General features: G+C 45.0%; 1 protein-coding gene and 1 long non-coding RNA gene across 5 annotated transcripts in view; one reads left to right on the top strand and one right to left on the bottom strand.

Moving 5' to 3' along the window:
* The window catches only part of LOC115093664, a 30,227-nt gene extending 15,209 nt beyond the window's left edge, over window positions 1-15,018 (top strand). Inside the window, exons 2-3 of the long non-coding RNA XR_003857374.1 lie at window positions 708-760; window positions 12,779-15,018. This is a non-coding gene — a long non-coding RNA (uncharacterized LOC115093664). The remainder of the gene's footprint in view (window positions 1-707; window positions 761-12,778) is intronic.
* Window positions 14,496-24,349, bottom strand: part of DCAF17 (DDB1 and CUL4 associated factor 17) — a 155,914-nt gene continuing 146,060 nt past the window's right edge. For all 4 annotated transcript variants that reach the window (XM_029605757.1, XM_029605759.1, XM_029605760.1 and 1 more), the window contains 3 exons: window positions 23,799-23,882; window positions 15,493-15,648; window positions 14,496-15,011 (listed from right to left, as the gene is read on the bottom strand). In XM_029605757.1, the coding sequence (XP_029461617.1) occupies window positions 14,892-15,011; window positions 15,493-15,648; window positions 23,799-23,882 (360 nt within the window). In that variant the 3' untranslated portion in view covers window positions 14,496-14,891. The remainder of the gene's footprint in view (window positions 15,012-15,492; window positions 15,649-23,798; window positions 23,883-24,349) is intronic.

Raw genomic sequence — 24,349 nt, 5'->3', positions numbered from 1 at the left:
TTTGATCCGTATATCTAAATGTTTTAAATGTTTTATACCTTTGTATTTGTATCTTAGATGATTATTTCTGTTGTTATTTTTTAAGATTTAAAGTCATTGTACACCATTGTGATGTAACCACGAATGACGGTATATAAAATATTTTAAATAAATAAAATATTTATATGAGGAAGGGGGAGACAGGGAGAGGGACAGGGTTTTAGGTGGAAACCATAGTGAGCTTCATTGTTGGTTATGACTAGTTCATTTTATGAGATTCAATAACAAATGTAAAATAAGAATAAAACAAATTACGATTGAGCAAGCATGCATCCTATGTTTTGGCTAAAAGCCACCTTCAGGTTCCTTCCAGGGATGGAAATGTTTGTGTGCTATGTTTACTCACTTTTAAATAAGTCCATAAATCTTACTTGTAAATAACGCAGAAGGATATGATGTATACTGTGACACTTGGAACTACTTACCTGCCAACCCAACTTTATATGGAATTATAGACCATATGCCAGTGTGTGTATCTAAAGTATCCAAATCACAGAAGGCTGAAGTTAGGTTGTAGTGGTCTGCTGGGATCAAGTACCAAAAGAACATGGCCAGATCTGTGACCCAATAAACAACACGGAAGCCGATCCAACGTAGCAGCAATGCGCTGGTTTTTACCTTTAATTAAAGTATTTCCTGACACAGATCTAATTTTGTTTTGGTTGCAGATGTGTTCTTACAGGACGTGGGTACATGCCTATGAGAAAGAAATCTGGAAGGAGTGAGTATTTATTTATTTTATATTTTGCTTTTTCAGACACATCAAAACGGATTACACTCAGGTACTGTAGGTATTTCCCTGTCCCCAGAGCACTCACAGACTATGGGCCTTATTTTCTAAGGCTATCGCAGGCTTGCGCTAACAGCGCAAGCCTGCGATAGCTTGCGAAGGCAGCGCACGCCTGCGCTACCTACATCGGGGCGGAGTCAGCCCCGGAAGAGTCGGGGTGTCACCGGGGCCGACTCTGCGAGGACAGCATGGACAGCGAAAAGGTAAGGGCCTTTTTGCTGCCTATTTCGCGCCCAATAACTACACCTTCTATGGTGTAGTTATTGGGCGTGATGCCGGCAGCGATCGCACCGCGGAGGTGCGACCGCTGCCGGCTAGAGCAGGACCTCCCCCCGTTTCGGCCCCCTGCCCCTCATTACCTCATTTTTCTAAAGTACTGCAGGCCTGCGATACTTTAGAAAATGAGGCCCTAAGTTTGTACCTGAGGCAATGCAGGATGAAGTGACTTGCCCAAGGTCACAAGGGGAAGCAGTGGGATTTCAACTCTGGCTGCCCTGGGTCACAGCCTGTTGCTCTATTGGCTGCTCATTGAGGTCAGAGAGAGTTTGGGTGAGAGAATATAAACTGCCTTGGGGGACGAGTGGAGGTGGGGGGGGGGGGGGGGGGGAAGGGAGAGGAAAAGAGCCAGGTTAGGCTATAGAAGGGAGAGACAAAGATAAAAGGGTGAATGAAAAGTAAACATAAACAGAAAGAAGGAGCTCAAATATATAAAAGAAATATCTTAAAAACATAACAAAACAAAAAGAAAAGCCAGGTATATACAATCGAAGGTATAATTAAAAATATGAACCCAGCTGCCCACCCAATTGACCATATTCCAACTAAACTATTAAAAGCAATCACCAATATAGTATCTAAACCTATTGCCGATATAATTAACTTGTCCATAACCAAAGCTAATATCCCACACACTTTAAAATCCACAATAGTAAACCAATCACAAAAAAACCACAAGCAAACTCATATGATCTCTCAAATGTCACACATCTCCTCAAGTCCTGCTCTATGTTATTGCATCTCATTTAGCAAGTCCTATGTATTTCGTTTACCATCTGTTTATCATTGGCGCAATCGAGCCCCAACTGTTTAATGCTATCTAATATTTAATGCTATCTAATGTTTTCTTTTCTTAATTTTTATTCAAAGTTTATTCGATGTTTCATGTTCTATGTAACGCTCTCATGCGAGGTTATTGTTTCACTATAAACCGGTTTGATTTGTATCCCATGCAAGAAGATCGGTATATAAAAGTTAAAAATAAATAAATAAATAATTTACCTTGTATATCAAAAATTCTCGAGAAAGTAATTAATAATCAACTAACAGATTATCTGGAAAAACACAGTACCCTGTACCCAGCACAACACGGATTTAGAAAATATTTTAGTACAGAGACCCTTTTAACTTCACTACAAGATATCCTAAGAGGAACCGATAACAGCCATTCTTACTTCCTGATCTTGCTAGACATCTCAGCAGCCTTTGATACAGTTAATCATAATATCCTCCTTGATAGACTAAATGAAATAGGCATTAAAGACTCAGCGCTCAAATGGTTTAGCTCTTACCTAACAAATAGAACCTTCAAAGTAAAATTTCTTGATAAAGAGTCACATCCTATCGATCTCAACTTCGGAGTACCCAAGGGATCCTCTCTATCCTCTACACTATTTAATATCTATATGCTCTCTTTATGCAGAATTCTATCAGGCCTTGGTCTAACACATTTTATCTATGCCGATGACATTCAAATTTTAATACCGATCCAAAAGTCCATTGACCAAACTCTTAAGCTCTGGGACATATACCAATCCACCACTGAAAAGGTATTAACCCAAATGAATCTTTCCCTAAATACTAAAAAAACTGAAATCCTATACATCTCACCTAAATTAAGCAAGACAAAAAAGCTTGAAATTCAAGAAGCGGCCAAAAACAACCCCATCTCCCTAGAAGTACGAGATCTAGGGATTCTTGTAGATTGCGAATTCTCCATGAAATCCTGCATTAAAAAAATCATAAGCGATGGTTACTTCAAATTAAACATACTCAAAAGATTAAAACCCTTCCTATTCCCAAAAGACTTTAGAACTGTCTTACAGGCACTTGTCTTATCAAGATTAGATTACTGTAACTCACTATTCTTAGGCCTTCCCGCAAATATCACAAGACCATTGCAACTTCTGCAGAACTCTGCAGCTAGACTCTTGACAGGTACTAGAAGATCCGAACATATCACCCCAATATTAAAATAACTTTATTGGCTGCCGGTCAAATACAGGGCCCAACATAAAATCATATCACTAATTCAGAAAACCCTATGCAATGAAAAAATTGAATGGCTAACCTCTTCATTTCACTTCCATACCCCCTCAAGAATCACCAGATCAACCAGAACAGGGATGCTGCCAATTCCTTCCCCCAAAATTGCCTACCTAAATAATGTAAGAGAAAGAGCTATCTCTATTGCTGTACCCTTTCTATGGAACTCTATTCTGCAGGAATTATGACTAGAAGCTGATAACAAATTATTTAAAAAGGGGATTAAAACCTGGCTTTTTAAACAAGCCTATCAAGAGCTGTTAGCATAATTATCTCACACTTCAGATTTTATACCAAGGTAATGTATATTTTATTTTTATTATACTTTCTCTACCCTAACTATACTACCTCTCTAAGGGGCCGATTTTAAATTTTACGCGCGTGGGGTACATTTCTGTGCGCTACCTGGCGCGCACAAATGTACACCCGATTTTATAACATGCGCGTACTGCTGCACGCATATTATAAAATCCAGGGTCGGCGCACGCAAGGGGGTGCACACTTGTGCACACCGAGCCCAAGGGGAGCCCCGATGGCTTTCCCCGTTCCCTCCAAGGCCGCTCCGAAATCGGAGCGGCCTTGGAGGGAACTTTTTTTTAGCTCCCCCCACCTTTCCCTCCCTTCCCCTATCTAACCCACCCCCCAGCCCTACCTAAATCCCCCCCCTACCTTTTTTCGCCGAGTTACGCCTGCCTCTAGCGTGTCCCTAGTGCCTCCTTTTTGTCAGGAGCGGTGGCTGTCAGCAGGTTTGACAGCCGACGCTCAATTTTGCCGGCGTCGGTTCTCGAGCCCGCTTACAGCCACGGGCTCGGAAACCGGACGCCGGAAAAATTGAGCATCCGGTTTTCGACCTGACAGCCGCCAGCAGACTTCAAATTTTTTTTTCTTTTTTTTTTTCTTTTTTTACTTTTTTTTATTGCCATGATATTAAGTCGGAGGGTGCACAGAAAAGCAGTTTTTACTGCTTTTCTGTGCACTTTCCCGGTGCCGGAAGAAATTAGCGCCTACCTTTGGGTAGGCGCTAATTTCTGAAAGTAAAATGTGCGGCTTGGCTGCACATTTTACTTTCTGAATCGCACGCATATACCTAATAGGGTCATCAACATGCATTTGCATGTTGAGGGCGCTATGAGGTTCGGCGGGTTGGACGCGCGTTTTCCACCCCTTACTGAATAAGGGGTAAGGGAAAACGCGCGTCCAATGACAGGTTAACAGTGCACTCCGTTGAAGCGCACTGTACTGTATCGGTCTGTATATTAGCAAGTAACTGGGGTCTGGAAAATTGTTAAGTGCACTAAAAAAGGCTTTCAGATTTGAATGAGATCCACACTGAAAAGCATACAAAAAGGTGGTCACAGATTTTTTTTGTTTTTTAAATTTTATTTTTATTGAAGTTTCAATCTAAATTACATTGAAATACATTGAAAACAATATTACAGAAAAAGATAGAAATAACATCTTTACATTTTAAATCCCCAAAGAAATACCATTCACCATATATTATAGGTAATGTGGGAGAACCATATAATCAAGCGGATCCAAGGAAATATAATTCTTATTAATCTATTAGCTGTAACACCGTGTAAACTCCAGATTACTTTAATCAACACCTCTTGGATTATTCAGGAGTACAAGTCCAAGTATGCACGCAATTGTTCTGGCTCAGAAAAGATGTATCTATCATTTTGGTATACTAAAATACACCTACACGGGAACCTTAATAAAATTTGGCTCCCCGTGAGGTTACTTCGCCTTTCATCTTCAAAAAATTTTTCTTTTCTCCTGCATTTTCTTAGTAATATCCGGAAATATTCTTATTTGTTGTCCATAGAAAAGCTGAGACTGATTTCGGAAGAATATTCGAAGAATATTATCTCTGTCTGACTGTTGTATAAAAGCCACCATCAGTGTTGCTCTGGATTCTATTTTACTCTCAAAATATTTTTCCAATATCTCTGTAAGATTATCTGAGGAAATATTATCCTGGTTTTGTGATCTCTTTTCTTCTCTTTTTTCCGGTAAGTAAAATATTTTAGAAATCGATGGTGCTTCTGAGAATCCTAAAATGTTAATAAGGTAGCTTTTAAGAAAGTCCTTAGGTGCCATCCGTCTAGTTTTTGGAAAATTCAAAAGTCTTAAATTATTTCTTCTTAAATCATTTTCAATAAGAGCTTCTCTTGTCTGGTACCGACATACAAGTCTTCATGTTTCTTGATTGGCTCAATAACTGTAATCACAATCTCCAGTTCAGTTTTAATATACAGTGTAACAAAATTCCCTTCCTTGATGTGATTTCTTTTAATCTTGATGGTTTTCCACAACTATCTTCCGCAAAGATACGGATCGCAACACCCTTTTGACTTGTCACCCGCGTTTCCTAAAGCACAATATTCCCAACAGTCAATTCTTAAGACACTGCTGGTTGTACTCCTCAAAGACTGAATTCATGTCCCAAGCTAAGCAGATGATTGCTAGGTTCTGTGAAAGAGGGTACCCTTACAAAGTTTTAAAGAAAGCATACAAATCTGCTTTGTATGCAAATAGGGATTTACTTTTTTTTTTTTTTTTTACCTCAAAATCGCTCATTGGATGATTCTGTTAACTGTATCCTTCCGTTTTCCACTTCAAGTGCTAAAATCACCAGGGCTATCCATAAGCATTGGTTCACCCCTGTACTTGTTAAAACTTTTAATAGCTCTTTGCGGTTTACTTACCGCCAGGGCAAGAATCTCCAGGACATACTGGTTCACTCGGCATATTTTTCTGACAATACACAATCACACACTGTAAAAGGACACAAGCCTTGTGGTCAGTGCTCAGTGTGTCCCTTGATGTCCCCTATGACATCATTCACACACCCGACCTTAAAGAAAACTTTTGAGCTATATGGGTCCTCAGACTGCACTACCTCGGAAGTAGTTTATGTTATTAGCTGCCCATGTCAGAAATTATATGTTGGCAAGACCTCCTGCATTGTACTGTGTACAATTTTGGTCGCCCCATCTCAAAAAAGATATACCGTATTTTTCGCTCCATAAGACGCACCTGACCATAAGACGCACTTAGGATTCAGAGGGGGAAAATTAAAAAAAAATAAATTGTGCTAAACCGGCTCTGCGTCTGGGCGTCTTATGGAGCAAATTAGGGGAGTGCATAGTTTTTTTTTTTTCTCCCCATTTTGTTTTCGGGTCTGGGGAGGGCCATTTCGGTCCACTCCCCAGATCAGAAAATTTTTCTTTCTGTGGGAACCCCCAAACCCCCCCCCCATCCCAACCCTTTAAATTAACAACCTCCACCCCCCTGACCCCCCCAAGACCTGCCGAATTAATTTCCTGCAACCCCCCAAGACCTGCCGAATTAATTTCCTGCAACCCCCCACCCTCCTGACCCCCCCAAGACCTGCCAAACGTCCCTGGTGGTCCAGCGGGGGTCCAGGAGCGGTCCGGGAACGATCTCCTGGGCGTGAACCGTCGGCTGCCAGTAAACAAGGCGCCGACGGCCCTATGCCCTCACTATGTCACTGAGACCGACCGCTGCTATTGGTTATTTCATGTTTATTTCCTTGCTCTGTGCCTGGTTCCTTGTTTGTTTTTGCTGGATGTTTGTTTGTTTTGAAGTTTGCTCCGCTTGTCCCTTGTTTTATTTGCTCCGCTTGTCCCTTGTTTTACTGTTTTGTTCCCTTGTTTTGTGTTTTGTTGTTTTTTGCCTTTGCTGTTTTGTTCCCTTGTTGCTTGTTTCTTGTTTTGTGTTTCTCACTCTGCTCTGGCAGTTTCTTGTGCTCTCTTTGCTTCAGTCCCCAGAAATTCCAGCTTCCGTTCTTGGACCCTTGTTCTTCCCCTGACAGTATGGACTGATACCTTTGTCCCCTCTAAGCTGTTGATAGAGGCTTGAGGAGGGGGTCTTTGAGGAGGGGGTACTGTTGTGATTCTGCTTGCGGGCCGAGCTGCAAGCAGCCTCTCACCTCCGGTCTGCTGGCAGTTGCGTTCCTGATGCAGCCAGGAGGCTGCTGACACTGGAGCCATCCCGTGGCAGTCATGGCCTGGACTGCCATGCTGCCAACCACCCAAGCGGCCAGGAGGCTGCCGCCACCGCTGCACCCGTGCAGCCCGGACCACCGCGTTTGGGGCCTTCACTCACGGCAGGGAGCCGCGAGTCAGTCTGTCTTCAGCAACAGGGAGCCGCCATCGCTAAAGCCTTGCTCTGCGGCCTAGTGCCGTCCCAGCCTGTCCCTCGCCCTGTGGACGCTGCCACCGGGCTGTCTCTGCTTCTGCTTACCTCTCTAGGCGCTGTGTCCTTAAGATTTAGTACAAGAAGGATTAAGAGGGGGATGCTGGAGAGGCACACAAATGCATTGGCCTCCGGAGACCCTTGGTGTGAGCCATATGGGGCCGCAAGCGGTGGCAAAGAGGAGTGAAGATTTGGCAGGCTGCGAGCAGTGCCCAACCTGCTTGTGACCCAGAAAACCACACAGTCGGCAGGCGTGATCGAGAATGAGGTAGGAGTAGGGGCCGAGACCGGGGGGTGGCAGTGAGACCCGGGGGGGGGGGGGGGGGGGGGGGGGGGGGGGGGACACGGGACACGGGACACAAGGGAGAAGGCTCGCCTAGGGCGCCAAATCCCCTTGCACCGGCCCTGCTGCTGAATTGTCACATACTTTAGAAATGAGGAACTGTCTTTACATTGCCTTTTTCTAGAAATAGCAGATGTTCCTCTCAGAGGAGAATCCCCATTGTTTCTTTGGCTATAAGTACATTTTTTCATTTAGCCATTCAATGATAGCTGGATCTATGGCAAGAGGATGGGGGAAGGAAGCATTAATCTGCTGCAGTAGTCTTTGTAATTCAAGCCCCATGTTTGCCTGACCAGAAGATTCCTGAGGATTTAAGTGTGTTTTTGAGAAGCCCTTCCATCACACAGGAGGCAATACACCTCAGCTTCAGTAGCTTACAAGTGTTCATCATACCTGGGAGTACTAATGGCTCTTACAAGATTATTTTCCTTTATCTGCCATAATATATTTGACATATAATAAGGGAGAATAACTGTTTAAAAATGTCATTTCCAGAGAAGGCAGCTCTTGTTACCTTAAGCACTGACTGAGGCTCCCTGGCCGAAGCACAGATGCCCCCCATCTTTTCAAGGTATATAAAAAATAACTTAAAAATTTTTTTGAAACAATTTTTTTTTTTTTAGGAGCATCGTGCTGGCTTTTTGCTAGAGTGCTGCTAAACTTCAGTACCACAGGACCTGACTTTCTATATGGAACACAAGCCGTTTTCCTTGCCACTGACTTGCTGGCTTTTTCCTGGTGAAAAAGTAATGGCAGAAAGACTATATGGCCTAACTAGTTTATGCATCTGCAGCAACTACTCAGCTCCATAATCCCTATTCCTCCCTCAGAGATCTTCTGTGCTTAACCCTTGCTATTTTGAATTCAGATACTTTCCTTGTCGCCATCACACTCTCTGTAAAGAAATATTTCCTTAGATTACTCCTGGGTCTACTCCCTTTCATCCTTATTCTGTAACCCCTTTTCCAGAGTCTCTGTTCAGGCATCCACCTTCTGTGCATTGATACCTTGGAAGTATTTAAAAGTCTATCATATCTCCCCTATCCCACCTTAAAATTGTTAAGATTTTTAAGTCTGTCCCTATATGCTTTAGAACAAAGACCATTGTCCATTTTATTGGCCATACTCTGGCCCAACTCCATCTGGTTTATATCCTTTTGAAGGCAACGTCTCCAGAATTGTACACAATAAACCTCCTTTTTTTCTGACTATTCCTTTCCCTATGCACCCGAGCATCTTTCTGGCTTTTACCGTCACTTTATCCAACTATTCAGCCACCTTAAGATCATCAGATATGACCATCTCCAGATCTCACTCTTGTTTCATGCTTAGTAGAATTTCACCACCTCAACCATACCACTCCCTTGTGTTTTGATGCCCAAATGCAGGGCTCTGCATTTTTAAGCATTAAATCTTAGCTGCCAGATGCTAGACCATGCCTCAAGCTTCACTAGATCCTCTCTCATTATTATTTGTTTAATTTAACTGCCAATCCAAATAGTATCAATCAGTTTACAGAATAAATACAATTATATTTTACACACCTGCGTAGGTGTCTACCCTGTTGCAAATTTTGGAAAGAACTGATCCCTGCCGCAAACCATTCGGAACACCCCTTTCCTTGGAGTGAACTCCATTTACCATCATCCTCTGTTGCCTCCCACAACCCATTTCTAATTTAGCCATTTTAGGGCCCAGATTAAGGGCAGTCAATTTATTTATAAGCCACCTATGCAGAACTGTGTCAAAGGCCTTACAGAAATCAAAGTACACTACATCCAGCCTCATCCCTGATCAAACTTTCAGGTCTCACAAAGAAATTAATCAGATTTATGACAAGACCTACCTCTGGTAAAACCATGCTGCCTCAGATCTTGTAATCCATTGGATTCCAGATATTGCACTATCCTCTGTTTTAGTAGAGATTCTATTGATTTACTCACATTGTTCAGACTAACCTATCTTTAGTTTCCAGCCTCCTCCTTCTTACATCCACCCTTTGTGAAGAGGAACTATATCAGCATGTCTCCAGTCCTCTGGAACTACTCTCAACTCTAAAGAAACTTTGAAAAGGAACTGCCAGAATTTCTCTAAATTCACTTAATACCCTCAAATGTATACGGCCTGGCCCAATGTTCCTTCTAACTTTTGAAAGACAGCGTGCGGAAAAATTTTGTGCAACTTTTCGTAAGCTAAGTTCAAATTTGTACATGCCAGTATAATGCAAATAATAATGGGATTTCTTGTGTGCGCTATATTTTGCCATATGGGTAGGATTCACAACCTATGCACGTGCACCCATGCACATTAGAGACGTGAATCGTGTGATCGATCGTCTTAACGATCGATTTTGGCTGGGGAGGGGGAGGGAATATGATCGTCGCGGTTTTGTTTTTTTAAAAATTGTTTAAATCGTAAATCGGGGGAGGGCGGGAAAACCGGCACACTAAAACAACCCTAAAACCCAGAAGAAAAACTGATACTTCACGCATATCCAGCATAGCTCTCTGCTTCAACGGCAGGGGAGAAGAAAAACTGATACTTCACGCATATCCAGCATAGCTCTCTGCTTCAACGGCAGGGGAGAAGAAAAACTGATACTTCACGCATATCCAGCATAGCTCTCTGCTTCAACGGCAGGGGAGAAGAAAAACTGATACTTCACGCATATCCAGCATAGCTCTCTGCTTCAACGGCAGGGGAGAAGAAAAACTGATACTACACGCATATCCAGCATAGCTCCCTGCTTCAACGGCAGGGGAGAAGAAAAACAACCAATAAGGGCTGAATAACATAGTCTGGGTAAAACAAATAAGCATGGGTGTAGCTTGCTTATTGCGGCGGTTACTTCCCCTACTACCCATAACTAATCAAGCTTGATATTTCACTTGGATGCAGCTCCATCACTGCTCTCTACATTAATGGTGTGGGTGGAAGGGAAATAGAACCATAGAGCTAAGAGAAACAGATAAGTATGAGAAAAAAATGTGTGAAGCTTGCTGGGCAGACTGGATGGGCCGTTTGGTCTTCTTCTGCCGTCATTTCTATGTTTCTATGTTTCACCCCGACCCTTTAAAATAAATCCACCACCCTCCCGAACCCCCCCCCAAAATGTTTTAAATTACCTGGGGTCCAGTGGGGGGGTCCCGGTGTGATCTTCCACTCTCGGGCCACGGCTGCGTTAATAGAAATGGCGCCGGCGCTACCTTTGCCCTGTCATATGACAGGGCAAAGGTAGCGCCGGCCATATGGCCATTTTGCAATACGGCAATACGACCCGAATGCAGGAGGTCGCTCCCGGACCCCCGCTGGACTTTTGGCAAGTCTTGTGGGGGTCAGGAGGCCCCCCCAAGCTGGCCAAAAGTCCCTGGGGGTCCAGCGGGGGTCCGGGAGCGATCTCCTGCGCTCGTGACGTCGGGGGACAGGGCAAAGGTAGCGCCGGCGCCATTTCTATTAACGCAGCCGTGGCCCGAGAGTAAAAGGTAGCGCCGGCGCCATTTCTATTAACGCAGCCGTGGCCCGAGAGTAAAAGATCACACCGGGACCCCCCCACTGGACCCCAGGTAATTTAAAACATTTTGGGGGGGTTCGGGAGGGTGGGGGATTTATTTTAAAGGGTCGGGGTGGGTTTTAGGGTTGTTTTAGTGTGCCGGTTTTCCTGCCCTCCCCCTTCCCCGATTTACGATTTTTGATGATAAATCGGGGGAATTCCTATTGTATCGTGCCTCTAACGATTTTTGACGATTTAAAATATATCGGACGATTTTTTAAATCGTCAAAAAACGATTCACATCCCTAATGCACATAGCTTAGAGGGAACAATAGTCTGGTCCTATTGCTTTATCTACTTGTAGTTCAGCTAGCTCCTTTCAGAGAGTCTTCTGCAAATCATTTGAGGTTGCCCTCACTTCTAATTCTGTGTGTGTAAATTTACTGTGGTCCTGCTTCTGGCCTTTCCTAACAGGTAAATTTTAAAAGAAGTGCGCGTACACCCATAAACGTGCATTTTGGGCACATGAGCAAAAATCCGCTGAATTTTATATTGTACGTGCAAGTACACGTGTATCATTTAAAATATCTCTGCTGCGCGTATCTTTGCAGCCTTAACGCACGTACTCACACAAATGACTATATTGAGAGGGGGGGGGGAGAGAGAGGCACTCTATATATCTCCACTGTAAGAGGGGTACTTTCAAATCAGCATGGGTGCAGTGTTACAAGGGTCTACAGACCTTTGTGCCCTAGGCAGACCAGTGTAACACTGCTCCTCTTACAGTGGGAAATATAGAGTGTGTCAGATTGTCTCTCTAACAGAGACTTGCTCTCTCTCCACTGCCCCACCCCCCCCACCCCCCCACCACCGGTGTTCAGGATCCCTCTGGCTCAAATCCTCCAGACTCGCACACAGGTATGTACGTGCATACTTCCCGGCTTCTTTCTTGCGCATGGCCCGCATACGCATGTATGGGGCCATTTTTGTGCGAGCAATGCTTTTAAAATCTACTTGTTATCTTTGAATGAACCTTCACTGCCTGTCTGTTCGAATACTGAGCCACACTGTCTGGTGAACATTGGATTCCCACATCATCATCCACTATGACATCAGAAACACTCTCCCCGTTTGTAAGTACCAGGTTTAGTATTGTCCTCTCCCACGTGGGTTCCAGAACAGCTTTCATTACAGTTGCTGATCACCTAGCAATAGCACCTCATCTTTTATAGCAATTTTGTGAATATCCTCCATTAAATTAAGGTGTTCCACTCCCTCTTTAAAGATTAACCCCCAATGCTTCCTCCTTACCTTGTAACCACTGCAAGTCTGCTGCTTTAATATATATATATATATATATATATATATATAGTGCCACTTCTCTCTTTCATCCTTACCCTGTCCTTCATGAATAGATTGCAGCAGTTATAGGCTATTTTCAATACACAAATAAAAACATATATATATGATTTCATAATCAGGATTATGCCAGCTTTCTGTGTGCTACAACTTCCCCCATGTCTGTCTATTTATATCAGGCTTTGTAAAAGGCAGCTTTTTCTGTCAGAACCGTGAGAAATGGTGATGTAGCCAGCATCTGATCAGCATGGAGACCAAAGCAAAACTAAGCGAGAAGTTCTCTGCAGCAGGACATCAACACTCAGCTGAACTCAAGCCGGGAGAAGGAGAAGTCTCAAGTCCTAATGGGCATAGCTGGGAATTCTCCAGGTTTCACCGAGATACTCTGGCATTTTGTTTAAATGCACACCGAAAATGTGGAGTAAACAGCACACACACACACATAAATATGAATCCCAAAATAATGTGTGGCACTACGACATAGACTGTTATTTTGGGATTCATATTTTGTTTAAATGGCCAAGTCTCCAGAGACGTCTCAGGAAATTTATGGATGCTGATACTGGCCCCCTCTTGTGACAAGCTAGATGCAAGTACCTGAACCGGCCTGCATGGGCTGGAAGGTAGCAGAGCAATGGGCCCACAGGGACCAGAGGAAGCAGCAGTGGCAGCATCTAAAACTGGCCCATGCTGGACGGCAGATTCACAGGTGGAGGGGGGAGGGGAGAAACAGAATAAGTAGAATTTTGGGGATCAGGCATAGGAGAAAGTATAATGGGGGTCATGCAGAAAGAGAGGCAGAGAGAGCAGTTAAAGGGCACTATGTGTGGAAGAGAGAAAGTTCATAAATGCATCTCCCCCCCTCCACCCACACACTCCCCACTAATCCACACCAATTTCAGGATGACCAAAACTCAAAAGTTCCCAGTATGCTAATGTAGGAAAACTCTGATTTCTATTCACCCTGTCTCGCACCTTGGCGCAAAATGCTTGAGTGGGAAGTACAATCTGCTTTGTTTCATGACAAAATTCCCTATCAATAAACACCTTAAAGTCTATAATATATATTACAGAGATAACATTATATCTTAAAAGAAGCAGTGCTAGCATTTTGTTTTAGACAATTCAATTCATAGTTAAAATAAACCAAATCATTAAGATCCTAATTTTTATTTCATTACTAATGAGACGATTACAATTATTGAAAGGTCTTGCTACTTAGCCACACCTACCTTTATGAACCAAACTAAGGATCACCAGAGTGCCAAGATTCATCAAAACTTCAAATAGTAATCACATACTGATAGGTACTGTATGAATTACTAGAGAGAAGACTCAAACTATCTGCTTTAAAAACAAGGAATTTAAAACAAGCAATCTTTTGTTCCAAAACCAGTATGGAAATACAAGTAACAATATATTAAAAGAAAAAAGAAAGACAGCTTTGGAATAATACCTACAGGCAAAAGCAACAAAAAAAAAATGGGACAAATTGGTATTTTGAGGAATTCAGCCAGTACTGCTTGTGAAATTCCTTCTCCCTAGAAGGGGGATGATACAAAACTTCCATTACAATTGCTTTATTTTGCCTGCAATTAACATTCTAAGTTCTACATTATATAGTTCTTTGCAAAATAAAATTGCTTAGTTCTTGTCAGATTAGCAAAGGATCCTGCCATAAATTCTTCTAACCTTTTTCCTACACATTTGTTGGAAAATCCCAAATCGGGTTTGTCAATTCAAGCTTTTCTAGTGAAAACAGTTCGGATAAGCAAAAATACAATGTCCCCAATAACATGTCTAAATTAAGTTCAAAAAGATTTTGTCCAGATAGTTCATATATTGGCTGCTGAATCAGATATTTAGACTGCGTGCCCCTCTGAGTATATGGAAGAATGGCTAGAAAGAATAATATGATGCACTGATACAGTAGTGTACAAACTTTAATGTCATTTCTTTCTGTCACATTCCCTCTAGAGGTTCTTATCTCCACCCTCCACTCCTGCACATATTCTTCAGGTTTGCTTTTTTTCCTGGGAACTCTTGCTCTAACATAATCCTACAAGTTTCATCAGATATGCTATACAAATAAAACAAAAATACAAATACTCCCAATCATTAAAATAACACTTGATTTTTTAACATAACATAACATTTAATATCTCTGTACACAGTAACAATTAAAACATGAACATATTACAACTGTACACACAAATTCAAGTTTAAATGAACGTGCATCTTTTTAACTAAAAATAAACAAGCACCTTCTATTGGGAGACATTTGCTGTTTCCAGTCTCTAATATAAATCCCTTTTTTGATTTTATTCTCTCTCTCCAGCATTGCAGATCATTTTGTAAACATAACAACAGAAAACCCTGTTGGGTTTTTGTTCTATGTGAATCACTGTGTCTCTGTCAAAGTAAACTTCATGGCTGTAAGTCTGTAATAAAAAAATAGCACATAATAATAAATATGCAGAATAATGGTAAGTCATCTTCTCACATTACTAATGAATATATTATGACTATCTACAGAAAAATGGTATAGAAATATTATAAATAAAAAATAAATGTTCCTGATTCTTCAATAACAAATGCAATCTTGTTAATCTTCCTATTAAGCCTTCTTTTTTTAGCATTTCAGAGCATTAGCATTTATAGAGAAGCTCTGTGCAACAGAAATAGCGTTTTCTCAGATGTCTGTCACAAATCAAGAGTAAAAGGAGTGGGCTATATCCAGTAAGTGGGCCTTGGTTTGTGCTAAAGACACAGGATGGAGAAAAGGTCTTGAAAGCAGGCCCTTAAGTGCAAATCAGCTCTAGTTTTGCTCTGCATGGTAATTCACTTTCAATATCTGTAGTAAGATTCTCAGAAATGCACAGACAGGGTTAGATTTCATTATTTCCCAGAAGGATTACTCACCACATCCCAAGATTCCATCAGTCTAATGCTCTTCAGTAATTTCCCATTGTCATTGCTGTAGAAGTCCACATGAGCTCTTCCATCTGTGTCTGTCTGAGTCACTGCCACAACTGCGAGCAAATCCAGCTCATCTTCATAATCCACAACTTTAAATGTCTTACATTTGAAAACAAAAAGAGAAAAAGTGACCAAGGCATGTTTTGAGGTCCACCAAATGACAATTTAGGGTCCCCATTGAGCTGAGATTTTACACACACAACAGTCATCTTGGTGTGCCATAATTTGACACACAGGCACCAACTCCATGAGTGCTTGAGCATCCCCAAAATCAGTTGTGCTTACCATGCTATCTCTTCAGTCTCCCAAATCCCTGGCAATTGGAAGATCAAAAAATTGTCTGATTCTGGTGGTGCTAAAGCACCAACAGAAATAGTGCCTACGGTTTGATACCCTGCAAGTGCCCTATATTCAACTCAAGACTACAATTCAGTTAGAGGGTGTTCTTGCTTCCAGTTCTTAAGGGTCACAAATGATTCAGATTTTCAAGATACCCTTAATGAATATGCAAGAAAGATATTTGCATACAATGCAAATCTATCCATGCATATTCATTAGGAATAGCTTGAAAACTCAACCCATTTGTAGCCCTTGAAGACTAAAAGTGAATATCACTGGTCTAACAATGACCTGTCTCCAAGGGGCCCATATATACTTTCAAAACTTCATGCTACCCTGAAACAAAAAGCAAAATCCACACTTCGGTAAACAGAATAAAACTGGATGGAATAAAATGCTACTTCCTTCCAGTTAAAGGTAAATGGGATTATTTGTAGAAGCAGACAGTATTATTGCAAATCAGCACACTCTGTTCTGTACATTTCAGGAAAATAAAAGAATGAAAACAGCTTTACAAAAAAAAGCAAAAAAGATACCATAACTAGGAACATAACCAAAGGCAAGAAACAGAGTCATTAAATAGACAAGCTGATAATTTGAGGAAGGTAGGCAGTATTTATTTATTTATTTTTTATATACAGACATTCGATCAGAGTATTATTAAATTTCAGCTTCAATAATATTTTCAAAGATGGAGCGCAAACACACTCACACTCCTAAATGCTTGACTGCACTGTCATACTTCATATTTGTCTGTATCTGATCAAGATGACTGTTGCTGGGGACAAAGGTTATATCTAAGCATCTGTACTACTCCATGGTACTCAGAATGCTTCAGCCATGTCACAGGACAGCAGAAAGAGGCAGCTGTGGTCTTATGCTGCCACAGAGTGAAAAAATGAGAAAGTACAAAAAGAATCTGCAAGCATAAACAAGTGCTAGAGCTCTAATGCAGATGGTCAGAACGAGGAAGAAATGGATAACACTGAGTCCCACCAATTCCTCTTCTGGAAGAAAAATAAAATCACACCAACCACAGTTAAATTTCAAGCCACAGTAGTAGTAATACACCCCAGGCAATTATGCACCCATATAACAGTGTGCATAATTGCATAATTCCTCATTTGAGCTCAAGGATTTTCTCTTATGGTAAGCGAAAGCACAAAGGACTAGGTGATGTTAAGGCCAGGTGCCAGGAAACAGTGTGTCTTGGGGGGAAAAAAAAAAAGATACTTGCATTATCAACAGGAGGCACCCTAACTATGAAGGAAGAAAGATCAGCATGTGCGAGCAGTAGGCTGATCAAAGGAAGAAGAAAGGAGTGACATATGCAGGGGCCAGAAGAGTGGGCGTAGGTACAGAGCATGGGTTGTAGGAAAGACAAGAAGGGCACATGAGGAGGACAAAGCGAGAAGTGCTGAATCTAAAAGTGAATTCCCTCTATTGCTTTCCATTTTCTCAGGACACAAAGGGCTGCACCAGGATGGGATGAGAGATGGTGCATGCACCAGGGGCAAAAATACACTCAACATGTAATGCCATATCTCTTCCCCCCATCCCCTAAGGCAGAAGTACATGGCAAGTGCTTTTCATCCCTAGCAAATCCTAGAAAAATCCCTGTACATATACACCTCTTACCCACAAAATTCTGATGAGAAAATTACTTCTTACCTGCTAATTTTCGTTCCTGTAGTACCATGGATCAGTCCAGACGGTGGGTTATGTCCCCCGTCCAGCAGATGGAGTCAGAACAAAACTCTGAGGGTGCTGCCCTATAAGCCAGTGCACCCTCAGTATCCTCTCAGTATATAAAATATCAAAGCCTATGTCCCGATAAACGAGATAATGATGAATCAAGCTCTAAAAACCCCGAAAGAAGGGTTGAAACACAACTGCTTTCAACTGTAACTGATAGCAAACCAACATGAAAACCAACTTGCAAAGGAACTGTGGAGCAAAGCCTCTGAATATAGAGATAGAACAGGTGATAGAATAAGTAGTGACAGAGAAACTTAGTTTGAGCAGGGCACCCCCAAATCCCCAATTTTCCTGAGGGAGGGCGTCTGGACTGATCCATGATACTACAGGAACGAAAACGAGCAGGTAAGAAGTAATTTTCTTTTCCCTGTACGTACCAGGGTCAGTCCAGACGGTGGGCTGTACCAAAGTGTCCCTAAAGAGGGTGGGCCCCTAAGAGCCCTGCTCGGACTACACTGTCCCCAAGGTAGCCGGAGTACGGCGATTGGAGCTGTAGTCGGTAGTGCCGCGTGAAAGTATGCAGAGACTTCCAGGTCGCTGCTCTGCAGATCTCCTGGATGGAGACAGATTGACATTCTGCCCAGGACGCAGCTTGCGAACGGAGAGAGTGAGCCTTGACCCCCAACAGTGGCTCCTTACCCGCTCCTATATTTATTTTATTTAGGAGCTTTTTATATACCGAGGTTTAGCAGTTAGCCTTCACCCTGGTTTACAGTATAACGCATTGTTACATCGAACTGGTAATGGAACATAGTAGAACAAAAAAAACAAAAAAATTACATCGAACTGTTAATGGAACATAGTAGAACATATATTGATCAATTGAATGAGGGACGAATATTGGTTAACTATGATTTATAAACAGCCTAATACTAATAATAAATTTCTAAACGCAAACTATAAAACAGTGAGATATGAGTTGAGTGGGGGGAGAAGGAGGAGGGAGGATAGGAGGATCATTCGAGGTTCACGTTATGCGAGGAGAGTGGAGGTGGAAAGCAGAGGAACGGAGAGGTGCGGGGGGACGGGGGCAAAATGTAAATTTAGTGTGTTCAGCTGACATGTAAGTTGTTGGTGGTGGAATTAAGTCGTTTAACCCACGCCATCTCTGAACATTTGGCTGAAAAACCATGTTTTTAGTTCTTTTTTGAAGGATTTGATGTCATTCATTGAGCTTAGGTATTGAGGTAAGGAGTTCCATAAGTTTGGTCCTGCTATGGAGAAGGATGACACGATGGCTTCCTTGAGCCAGCGAGCAACTGTTGTCTTCGTGGCCTTATGTCCCTTCCGTGGTCTCAACCAGAGGACGAAGAGATGATCGGAGAGATGGAAATCATTGGTGACTTCCAGGTAGCGAAGCAGTGCGCGCTTTACATCAAGTTTTCAAAGATCCCGCGAGTCCTCTGTGGAGAAGGAGGGCAACTCTATCGTCTGATTCAAGTGGAAGGCTGACACCACCTTTGGTAGGAAGGAAGGGACCGTGCGTATAGACACCCCAGAGACAGTGAAACGGAGGTAAGGTTCTCTGCAAGACAACGCTTGCAGCTCAGAGACTCGGCGTGAGGAGCAGATGGCCACGAGGAACACGGTCTTGAGAGTAAGATCCTTGAGAGTGGAAGAACCCAGCGGCTCAAAGGGAGATCCCACTAGGGAGCAGAGGACCAGATTGAGACTCCAGGAAGGGCAAGGAGACTGGATCGGAGGCTTCAAGTGCTTGACCCCATGCAGGAAACGGACTATGTCCGGATGAGAAGCCAAGGATCTGTATTCCGGTGAGCAGACCAGGAATCCCAGGGCCGCCACCTGAACCCGTAAGGAATTATAGGCTAAACCTTTGTCCAAGCCTTCCTGCAGGAACTGGAGTACCTGAGACACTGAAGCCGCCCGTGGGTGTGTAGAATGCGCGATGCACCAAGACTCGAAGACGTGCCAGACACGCACATAAGTGACGGAGGTGGATGATTTTCTCGCTTTAAGAAGGGTCGCGATTACCGAGTCCGGGTAGCCCCGGCGTTGGAGGCGCCGCCTTTCAAAAGCCATGCCGCAAGACAGAAGCGTTCTGCTTGGTCGAAAAATACAGGGCCTTGGTGCAGGAGTCGCGGTAGATGGCCCAGGCGTAACGGCCCGTCCACCGCCAGGTTGAACAGGTCCGCGTACCACTGCCGGCGCGGCCACTTCGGAGCCACGAGAATGACCGGGCCTTGGTGTCTCTCTATTCTTCGAAGTACCTTGCCCACCAGAGGCCAAGGTGGGAACACGTAGAGCAGGAGGTGAGGAGGCCAAGGGAGTACCAGCGCGTCCACTCCTTCTGCGCCATGCTCCCTTCTGCGACTGAAGAATCGCAGCACCTTGGCGTTGCGAGTTGTGGCCATGAGATCCAGGTGGGGAGTGCCCCAGCGACAAATAAGGAGCCGCATCGCTTCCTCGGAGAGTTCCCACTCTCCTGGGTCCAGATGTTGTCAGCTCAGAAAGTCTGCCTGGATATTGTCTACTTCCGCGATATGGGAGGCTGCGAGATGAGACAGATGCCTCTCCGCCCAGGCCATTAGAAGATCCGTCTCTAGGGATACGTGTTTACTTCTTGTGCCCCCTTGCTGGTTGATGTACGCCACTGTGGTCGCGTTGTCGGACAATATCCGGACCGCTCGATGTTGGACTAGAGGGAGGAATCGCTCTAGGGCTAGACTTACTGCCCTGGTTTCCAGGCGGTTGATGGGCCACGCGGTCTGGTCCTTCGTCCATAATCCTTGAGCTGACCTCGACTGGCAGACTGCTCCCCAGCTGGTCATACTGGCGTCTGTGGTGACCACCACCCAGTCCGGGGTCTCAAGGGGTCTCCCCTGTGCCAGCGAGAGCGGGTCCATCCACCAATGGAAGCTGTCCCTAGCGTACTGAGGGAGAGGCAGGACCAGCTGATAATCTCGGGACAGCGGTTTCCAGCGGGAAAGAAGCGCCCTGTGTAAGGGACGCAGGTGAGTGAAGGCCCAGGGTACAAGATCGATGGTGGAAGCCATTGAGCCGAGGAGCTGCAGGTAATCCCAGGCCGTGGGAGCTGTTAGTGCGGAGAAGTGATGTACCTGCTCTTGAATTGATTGTGCCCGATCCGGATGCAGGAAGACCTTGCCCTTGACCGTGTCGAAACTTGCCCCCAGGAAATCCAGGCTCTGCGATGGGAGCAGGGTGCTCTTGGAGAAGTTGATCACCCAACCCAGGAATTGAAGGAGGTGCACCACGCGAGCTACCGCTGCATGACCCTGAGCGAGAAACTTGGCACGTATGAGCCAATCGTCCAGATATGGATGAACCAGAATGCCTTCTCGACGTAAGGTGGCCGCCACTGCCACCATTACCTTGGAAAATGTCCTGGGGGCGGTCGCAAGGCCGAACAGAAGCGCTTGGAATTGAAAATGTTGACCCAGGATCTTGAATCGTAGGAACCTCTGGTGCTCCGGGAGGATGGGAATGTGTAAGTAGGCTTCCGTCAGGTCCAGCGATGCAAGGAATTCCCCCTTGTGAACTGCCGCTATTACGGACCGTAGCGTCTCCATGCAGAAGTGAAGGACCCTGAGGGACTTGTTGACTACCTTGAGATCTAGGATCGGACAAAACGAGCCATCTTTCTTGGGGACCACAAAATAGATTGAATAGTGACCGGAGCCCACCTCCTCTGGTGGGACCGGTATAATGGCCCCCAGAGCTAGAAGTCTGTCAAGGGTCTGGCAAACCGCTAGCTGCTTGTTTGGGGAGCCGCAGGGGGAGAAAACGAACCTATCTCTTGGCGGTCTTACAAATTCCAATGCGTAGCCTCGCCTTAAGATGTCCAAGATCCACTGATCCGAGATGATGTGAGCCCACTCCTCGTAGAAGAGGGCAATACGACCCCCTATCCTGGGGACCAAGGAGCGGGATGCTCTGGCATCATTGGGCGGACTTGTTGGAAGCCCCTTGGGCCACCCCATCCCTGGTTGGTCTGCGGCCATGAAAGGACCGGGTCCACGACTGTGACCTGGTGGAGGGGTTCCGGGTGTTGTCTGTCTAGTGGCACAGGATGTGCACTGTGTCCGAAAACGACTTCTGGAAGGGTAAAAAGACCGGGAGCCCAAAGATCTAGGTCTGTCCTCGGGGAGGCGATGTACCGTGTTTTCCCCTAGAAGCTTGATGATCTGGTCTAGGTCCTCCCCGAACAGGAACTTGCCTTTAAACTGCAGGGATCCCAACCGCGCCTTGGATGAAGAGTCCGCTGACCAAGTTCGGAGCCACAGTAGCTGTCTTGCTGATACCACCGATATCATTGATCTAGCCAGCACTCTTAGCAGGTCATAAAGGGCATCCACACCGTAGGCGACAACCGCTTCCAAGCGATCCGCCTGGGAGGCTTCCTCAGGTGGTAGGGCCTGCGAAGTCAGAAGCTGTTGAACCCAGCGAAGGCCCGCCCGCTGTGCAAGGGAACTGCAGAGAGCCGCTCGGATCCCTAGGGCGGAGACCTCGAACACCCTCTTAAGGTAGACCTCCAGCTTTCGGTCCTGCAGGTCCTGCAGTGCTGTACCCCCAGTTACCGGGATAGTCGTATGCTTCGTGATCGCCGAGACTGCCGAGTCCACCGTAGGGACCTTGAGAATGTCCAGCAACTCCACCGGGAGGGGGTACAGCTTGTCCATCGCCCTGCTCACTTTCAGAGAGGATTCAGGTGTGCCCCATTCCCTGGAAATTAATTGCATAAATGTGGGATGGTTCGGAAAAGCTCTCGCCAAGGGACGGAGCCCGGCTAGGACCAGATCACTCTTCTTCCCGGACGTGGAGGGTACTGGCACCTCTTGTGGTGCATCGAGGTCTAGTTCCTGAATTATGTGAGGGATGAGGGCATCGAGTTCTTCCCGTTTGAAGATGTGCAAAACCCTAGGGTCGTCACCTTCTAGCTGAGCAGCAAGGAGTGGATCGTCCTGACCTGGCAGTGGATCAGGGAGAACGGGATCAGGAGCTGGTGGGACTCCACCCCCCCCCCAGGGGGAGCGCCAGGCCTACCCGGGGGGCCCCTGCTGAAACACCAGGGGTCCCTGCCCCGGTATCCCCCACCCTAGGAATCTTAGGCGGCAGGGGTGCTGAAGCTGGGTCCGGAACATGGCCCAGGCTTGCATCAAAAGCACAAATTCCTTGGTAAAATGGGAGGGTCCCGGAGAAGGCAGAGCAGGAGGGTCCCGAGGCTACAATCCGGGGGCCGGGGGCCAGGGGCTGAACCGGGACAAGAATCGGGGGTTGGTCGCTGAGGGAATCCTCTATATCCTCTCCCTCTGGTGCTGAACACGCTGCCCCCAAAATGGTCGCCGTTCCCGCCATAGACGGGATCGGGCCCGACTCAGAAAAATGAAGGTGTGCAGAGTCGCGCGAGGAGGGCAGTCTCAGCGGCAGGGAGGCACCTCGAGCACACCCCTTCGCGGGAGAGCTGGGACTCCGGCTCCCCGCAAGCAGCACAACGTTGGGGTCGCGGCATAATGGCCGCAAATGAAGGCAGAAGAAGGGAGGCCACGAGGGAACCCAAAGCCACGGGCAGCAGGAATGCGCATCTGCTGTGCCCCGGCCCTACTATGGAGCAAGGTGCTCAACCTAGTCGACGATCCCGGGGAATGCGCGTCCCGGGACCGCGGGCCGAATCGCGGCAGGGGGGAGAGAGGCTGACACCGTCAGTAATCACCCCCCAGAGAAACAGCCAGTCCATGGACCTAAAAGAAGAAAGCTAAAGAACAAAGTACACAAAAGACTTACCCCCAGTCACACGAGGGAAAGAGAGCTAGAAAGTTAGGCAAACCCCCAGAGCTGGATGCAAGTTCTGAAGGGAGCAGTGCCTGAGCTGTCCTTTTTTTTTTTTTTTTTAAACAGCTTGATTCACCACATAATAATAAGAGAGAATAGAAACAGGGAAGGAAGCAAATTTCTTAAAACCCCAGGGGAGCTAAAGGCTCCCCAACTCCTATCTGCTGGAGTCAGAAGAATACTGAGAGGATACTTAGGGTACACTGGCTTATAGGGCAGCACCCTCAGAGTTTTGTTCTGACTCCATCTGCTGGACGGGGGACATAACCCACCGTCTGGACTGATCCTGGTACGTACAGGGAACATATATATTTACACATGCACTATACTATTATTAAAATTACCTCTTGTTCTGGGTCATCATCAAGCTGGTCAAACCGTTTCTTCACTACTCGACCTGAGGCTGTCACAGTTACAAGACGGTTCACCTTCAACAATAAAAATCACCAGTTTAGATTCTTTGACATTTAACCATATCAGAAAAATTAGTTGTACCTAATATTTTCTATGTACATTCCAAGTAAAATTTATTGATTCAAAATAAGAAAAAAGCAATTAGTTTCATCTTGACAGCCTATATTTCAGATTAGGATGGTGGCGTATACATAGAGTCAGGTAGATGGCTACTAGTTTAAAACGGGGAGGGCTATTTTTGGCCCTCTCACATAGCTTGCAAGCCCGTGGGTACTGCCTACCTACAGGTCTGCAAACAGATGTTCAAAAAGGAAACTCCTCAAGGTAGGAAAATTAGGTCTTACCTGATAATTTTCGTTCCTGTAGTACCACGGATCAGTCCAGACCATGGGTTGAGCCTCCTTTCCAGCAGGTGGAGACAGACTAAAACTGAAAGGATATCCTATATGAGGACAGAGCCTACCCTGTAGCCCTTCAGTAT

This window comes from Rhinatrema bivittatum, chromosome 6 (assembly GCF_901001135.1).
Source record: "Rhinatrema bivittatum chromosome 6, aRhiBiv1.1, whole genome shotgun sequence".
NCBI lineage: Eukaryota > Metazoa > Chordata > Amphibia > Gymnophiona > Rhinatrematidae > Rhinatrema > Rhinatrema bivittatum.
Note: the sequence above shows the minus strand (reverse complement) of the source record. Positions and strands in the feature narration are given on the sequence as shown.